Below are 7,324 nucleotides of genomic sequence, written 5' to 3'. Positions count from 1 at the left end.
CCAACTAATTTTATATTGGAAATTAGTTTGTTTGGCTTGTCAGAGTCTTCAATTTTTTTAAAAAATAATGATAATGAATTATTTTCTGTTTTGAACAGCTTTATTATTATTATTTTCTGCTTTCCAGCGGTTTTGTTATTTTCGTCTACTTTCTAGCGTTTTAGTTGAAGTCCGTGAATATTGTTATTATACGTTTTTTATTGAATTATTTTAAAATATATAAATTGAATTAAATTATTATGAGGTAGTATTGTGTTTCGCTTGAGATTTAGCAATAAGAGTAAGTTTACTATTATTAATAACAATAATTTTTTTGAACAGCATACTGTCAACCATTTAAAAGGTAAGAACCGATATGTTACTTTGGAAAGTAAGAATTCAGATATTTTAATTAACCTTTACTGATTTGCACACAATTTCTATTAAGCATATTAAACAAATGGTATAAATGTTGATGTCTTCTTTACAGATAGCTAGACTCGCAAAAGGAAACAAGGATTTAAAGAAAAAGTTGAAGGAAGTTCCTCGTCTGATGCTACGTGCAGTGACCTTCATTACATTCAATATAACGGGATTTGTTGTCATTTGTTGTCAGCTCAGGTCAGTTGCTTTTCATTACATTGCTCTTTAGAGTCAATAAGTGTTAAAACTAGGAGTTTTTGAGCTCATATCTGATATAACATTCCCCTTGAGAATTTCGAATGTTACGTAATGTTACCAGCGCCGCCGCCGATACAATTGTTGGCAGAGGAACTTCTGGAATTCAGGAATTGCAATCAACTTCTGAGCTGCTGCGACGACAATCGGAAACGTCTCCTATGCAGCAGTTGTTTCATAGAAAATAAAAAGTGCATTGGGCGAGGTCGAGAGAATATGCAGGATGCAGAAGCGCTATCGTTCCATATTTCGCAAGTTTAAATTGAATAGAAGTACTTGCGCAGGAGTGTTGTCAATGAGTAAATAACTTTGTTTTCTACAGACCAGAACGTTTCCGAGGAGTGGATTCTTGTAGACAATGCAATAGATTTTGACATGTCGTGATATCTTTTATTTTTCGTGGAGACTTAGGCAATTTCCAGGTCTCAGATTAGCGCTTCAACTGTAGGCCTACAGAAAACGTCATAATTAGCCTCGTAATGTTGCAGTTCAGGACTGTTAGAAACGTTGTCCGTATTATCAGTCAGGTTCCTGTGGGAATCATATATATTTTTCGATGATGGCCTGTCAAAGTGTGAGGAACACTTTTTCAACGGCATGTATCACATGCAAGTCCGCTGTCAGAATGACGTGACATCTGCCACGCCTGATTCCTTGTCATAATTGTGCGGAAATAATTACACTAGTTAACAAATTTAAACTTTTTGTTTGTTACATGAGAAAAATCACCTGATCTTAAAGGAACTTTTTGCGCTGAATTTGAATATGCACTCGGTTTCTCTCCATCACGTACAGTTTTCCCGTAACAGAGGGATTTTCGGGAAATTCCCTCCAAAATTTCCCTTTTTCAGATATTTTATTCCCCTAGCTCCTGTCCCCTTACATATAGTAACATAGAAATTATACCTAAGTATACCTTGATTTATATTTAATAAACCCTAAAAGTTTCGTAAAAATCGCTTTGTTCTTTCTAGAGAAATAAATATATTTGTATGTATACTGTGTGCACTGTTTATTGCACCTGATAGTAATGCTTTCAGATCTCCTGAGTTGGGGTAAAAACGATTTGCTTTATTACTACAAACACAGACATAAAAATGAATGTTTACAATAGTCAACAACACACTTGTATTGCTCTATGTAAATTAGAAACGTGTATAAAAATAGAATGTACTTCCAACGTATATTTTTTTAAACGTACAGTATATGTATATCTTAATACATATATATACAATTCTCCAAGTTTTTTCGTTTTGTTCATGAAATGGTTATCAATATTTGTTATCAAATGTAACAGAATGCAAAAGAACTTCCACTTCTCGAGCCCCCTACCAACTGGGAAGAGATATGGCCAAAAGACTCTGATGATGATCATGACCTTGATGAACCATCGACATCAACATGTACATCCAAGGATCCAACGTTCATCTCTGACTGTGTTCGCGAGCCACATTTCATCCGGCAATGTGAACTTAATGACCTAGTCCGTGATTTGCACCTGACAAAACAAGAGGCGGAACTTCTGGGATCAAGGCTACAGCAGTGGAACTTATTGGATGCAGAAACGAACATATCAGTGTACAGGAAAAGGCATGTTCAATTTTCAAGCTATTTCTCAATGCAAGATAATGTGTGCGTATGTACGGATATAAATGGGTTGATGGCGGAGCTAGGAATTCCTTACGTTCCAGAAGAATGGAGGTTATTTATCGACGCGTCAAAGGTCACCCTTAAAGCTGTCCTTTTACATAATGGAAATAAAAAAAAACCTTCTATACCACTTGCGCACTCAGTGAAGATTAAGGAATCCTATGACACCATGTCAACTTTGCTAAATCTTATAAATTACAAGGACCATTGTTGGCAAATATGTTGTGATCTCAAGGTAGTTGGTATTTTATTAGGACTGCAGTGCGGTTACACGAAGTACCAATGTTTTTTATGTTTATGGGATAGCCGAGCAAATGACAAACATTATGAAGTGAAGGAATGGGAACCTAGAGTGAATTACGTATCTGGAGAATGCAACGTCAAATACGCTCCTTTGGTAGATCCTAATAAGATATTACTACCGCCACTTCATATCAAGTTAGGACTTATGAAAAACTTTGTCAAAGCCATGGACACATCTGGTGAAGGTTTCAAGTATTTGCGAGATAAGTTCCCTAACCTGAGAGATGCTAAGATTTCAGCGGGAGTGTTTATTGGTCCCCAAATTAGGAAATTAATGCTTGATGATAGCTTTGACAGCAAGTTAAACAGTGCTGAGCTAGCTGCCTGGACAGCATTTAAGTGTGTTGTGCGCAACTTTCTGGGCAATAACAAAGCTGAGAGTTACACAGAAATCGTACAGGACATGATACAGAAATACAAAGAGTTGGGTTGTAGGATGTCTTTAAAAATCCACTTTTTGCACTCCCACCTCAGCTTCTTTCCTGCTAACCTAGGTGCTCTCAGCGACGAACAGGGGGAAAGATTCCACCAAGATATAATGGCAATGGAGAAAAGGTACCAGGGACGATGGGATCCTTCAATGATGGGGGACTATTGTTGGGGTCTTGTTAGAGAATGCAACATTTCTTACAAAAGAAGGAAGTAGTGTACGTTTTTGTAACCCAATGGAAGTTTCATATATTGTGATAGTTTTGATTGTCTTTTCATGACCTTTTGGTACATTTGTATTATTGTTTATTGTAAATTGTCACACTTGTAAATTATATTGTATTATATTTTATATATGTGTTTGTGGTAATAAAGCAAAACGTTTTACCTCAACTTAAGAGATCTGAAAGCATTACTATAAGGTGCAATAAACAGTACACACAGTATACATACAAACATATTTATTTCTCTAGAAAGAATAAAGCGATTATTACGAAACTTAGAGGGTTTGTTAAATATGAATCAAAGTATACTTAGGTATAATTTATATGTTAGTATATGCAAGGGGACAAGATCTTGGGGTGTAAAATAAACGAAAAGGGAAATTTTTGAGGGATTTTCCCGAAAATCCCTCTGTTACGGAAAAATCGTACGTGATGGAGAAAAACCGAGTGCATATTCGAATTCAGCGCAAAAAGTTCCTTTAAGAACAGGTATTTCCTTTTATGTAACAAAACCTTTGTTAACTAGTGTATCACACAGAATCTGTTCTGATTTATGGATATATCTCTATACTAGTTTTGTGCGACATCATGCAATCTTGAAGATTTTTCTCGCCGGCAAGGAACAACCAACGTTATCTGAAGAAAATAACGTGATTAACAACTGCATCTCCATACACCTGCTGAATCATATGTAAAGTTTCTGCCTCGAAAAGTCCTAATTTTAAACAAATTAAATGTTTATATCCTGCTCCTCCTCTTACATGCCCACTTCGCAGCTTGCACATTACCACTTCATACCATCACCACTGTACTGCTGAATTGTGCATTGAGCCACTGAGAATCTATCTCGAACCTTGTATAATTAGCCATAAGATGGCGAGTTTTTACGACAGCATGATATCTGAAAACTTCCGGGCGTTAACACTGCACAGAATTGCGTATTAGAACTTACTGATTTTATTATTATTACTATTTGTTATTATTATTATTATTATTATTATTATTATAGTTCAGGGTAATTTTAAAAAACGGGAAATTTTGAAAATTAAATAATTTCATGAAAAATTATTTATGTCATTTAATAGTAAAAATAATGCCATTTTAGAATACATATAGTACAATTTTAGTAACCGGTGGCTACCGGTTACTATTTGGTACCAAAATGATCACTATCCTCTTAAATATTGATCAACACCAATATCATCTCTATATGACTTACCGTTCCCATAAAGTTTCGATTTCGTGAGATTTAAGAAACTATATCTCGGGAACCGCGCTTTGTGTGTGTATGTGTGTATGTGTGTATGTGTTGCTCTACTAAGAAAGAGGTGGGGGAAAGTTTTAAAGCTGTCTTAAGGTTATTCTAACGTTCAGTAAACTGTTACATCAATTTCTCTCAAATTCGATACTCAGAAGGTAGTCCAGTAGTGTTGCAAGGAGTAGCAGAAGAGTGTCAAAGCTTCCCAAACAAAATACGATGTACCGACGAGATTCTTGGAATTTAGTATTTTTGAAGTCTACACGAGTCTCAGAGAGAGTGCAGAAGTATTTCTGAAGCGAAAGAGCCTCTAAAGTCTCAAATTTCAAAGAAAACGAAGACATCCGCTCGTGATTCGTTCAACGATAGCTTTGCTCTGAATTCTACTGTACTCATCTTCGAAGTTACAAGTGTTACAATATGGAATTTTGGGATTGGCCCACCAAGTGGTCCCATGTTTGTTCGTAGAGGATTCATACTTGGAACTTCGGTTATGTATGTCTCCGAATTTTTTGTTTTACTGGAAACCATTGTAGTCTAAAGGCTTCTTACGAAGAATGTTGTAATTCATCTTGAGTTAAAGTAAGTGGGCGTAGCAGATTCCTTTTCAACTATTATTTTTGTACTTTTACATTAACATCCTTTACTTTTTCGGTATTTGTATTTTTTTATTATTTCCCCTTAATTCCAATTAAGCTCTATGTGTCAATCCTCCGCATTTCCTATGCGCTAGCCTTCGTTGTAGGAGCATGCTTGAGGACATCACCTTTACTTTGGAAAAGAGGAGTAAATTCCGACAGCTTTGAATTCCTTAAGGATGTATTGATCACCTCGTCAATAACAAGGATTTCAAATTTTTTTCTTCGTTTGCGATATGTCTTCTGCCTGGAATTACTCGATTTTTGTTTTCACGTTTAGGTTTGTATTTTACATTTTTCTGATTTCCTCAATGAAGAGATATGCCAGCTTGAGAGGTCACCAGCCAGTCAGAAGTCTCTGGAATGTCCTCAACCTGTATGTCCAGATATTACGTCACCCTTTGACGTTGAAGTAGATAGATTGCTGATCTCTTGATGATTTAGCTTTTTTGGGCTTGTGGCAATTTGGAGGAGATGCTTCGAATTCTGCTTGTTAAACAAAACCACTTGCTCGATCTTGGGTCGGGGCAGTGCGATTGAGAATTTTACATCAATCACATTGATACGACAACGCTATTTGCATATGGAACTTCTATATTTTTCCGAGGTACAGTGCCTATAACTGATGCATTAGAACAACTTAACGCCAAACTGCAGAAGCCATTATCCCTATCATACCTATTCATTTCATTTTTAAATTTTAATTGCATTTTTGTTTCATTAATTCATTTATTTAGTTAAATTCTGCGAGTCACATTTTCCTGTAGGAGTATTTGTGTTGTATCTCTTCTGTTACTTATAATGACTAATTTGCCTAACATTTTTTATGACAATTTTTCCCAGTCGTGGAAATGAATACTCCATATTTGGAGACCGGGTCTATAGTAATAGGTAATGTTTACTCTTTTGTCAATTAAAGCTAAGCTAACATTACTTGAATTCAGTAATACAACAGAAGCTGCGAAAGTCGCAAGTTATGTCTTTCTAAAGTTTATTTTTAAAAAATATTTCAGTACTATTGACTGCACTTATTCGGTCTTTCTTCTATCACATATATTATTTCGTTATTATTATTATTATTATTATTATTTGGAAAATAAAATGAGCTCCTCGATAATGGTTAGTGTATGCGTCTTTGGTGCAAGAGACCCGGGTATGATTCCTTGCAGGAGCTCATGTAATTGATTTCACGTTAAGCTATAAGTCCATCTTATATAGTATCATTGATGAAAGGAACGCCACACTCAAATCCAAAGTAATCCAATTAGAAAATAAGATTAGTATAATTACTTATATACGTATATCCTTAAACAAGATAATTTTTAGACATAACAGAAAAGAGTAAACAACGCTGTCTGGTAGGATAGGATTCCTTGTCATTTATTATGTCATTTTATTTATTCTCTGTGTTCACAGGAAAGCGCTTGGACGTTACTATTACTATACATCGGTATATTTACCAGCATTCTTTTGTTCATTTGCTTTACTACTTGTTGATGCAGGACAAAGAAGTGTAATGGCTAAATTAGCTTTCAACCAGGTATGTTATACAATTGCTAATCAATTACATAGTACACATTAAGAGCATGCTTAACATACACATTTTTTTTATTATTCATAAAATTTTCATATGTTATTTAAATATTATACTAGCTTAATTAAAGCGTATTCGTTTAGTGTGGTTATTTTTTATCATTATACTCCAGAATAATCATCTTTACATTATTTTAGTTAATTTTATTAACATTTAGTTATAAGATAGAATATTGTTTGATATATTTTCTTGAAGTCAAAAACAAATTATAGAAACACATGTGGACACAGAAGTTAGCGACCTCAACAACATCTAAAATTACCATCTTAGATTATCTAAGAAATACTGTGAATATGATATATTCAACATATACTAGCTATTCCAGCAATATTCCTCAAGAGTAAGAAACTAAACATTGAGGATGGACAAGGACAATATTGGCATTAGAAAGTCAGAGTTAAACTTCTGATTAACTTGACACACCTATATACCAAGTTTAGAGTTCAATAAGTGTGAAATAGTTTATTCAATCACAATTCTCACACCGCCACGTCTGTGGTCTAACAGCTCGAGGTATCTAGCCAGCAGACTTAACGAAATCAACTTAGATAATTTTCCACAGTCACTAAAA

The 7,324-nt window shown here is 34.8% G+C and overlaps 1 protein-coding gene across 1 annotated transcript in view; it reads left to right on the top strand.

Annotated features, from left to right (window-relative positions):
• The first annotated feature begins 448 nt into the window (after positions 1-448).
• The window catches only part of LOC145661824 (transmembrane protein 135-like), a 101,109-nt gene continuing 94,233 nt past the window's right edge, over positions 449-7,324 (top strand). The window contains exons 1-2 of the mRNA XM_081727162.1: positions 449-600; positions 6,576-6,699. Of these exons, the coding sequence (XP_081583288.1) occupies positions 449-600; positions 6,576-6,699 (276 nt within the window). The remainder of the gene's footprint in view (positions 601-6,575; positions 6,700-7,324) is intronic.

The sequence above is a fragment of the Thermobia domestica genome, chromosome 10 (assembly GCF_964235325.1).
Source record: "Thermobia domestica chromosome 10, izTheDome1.hap1.1, whole genome shotgun sequence".
NCBI lineage: Eukaryota > Metazoa > Arthropoda > Insecta > Zygentoma > Lepismatidae > Thermobia > Thermobia domestica.
The sequence above is the reverse complement of the archived record's forward strand: the minus strand, read 5'-3'. Positions and strand labels throughout refer to the sequence as shown.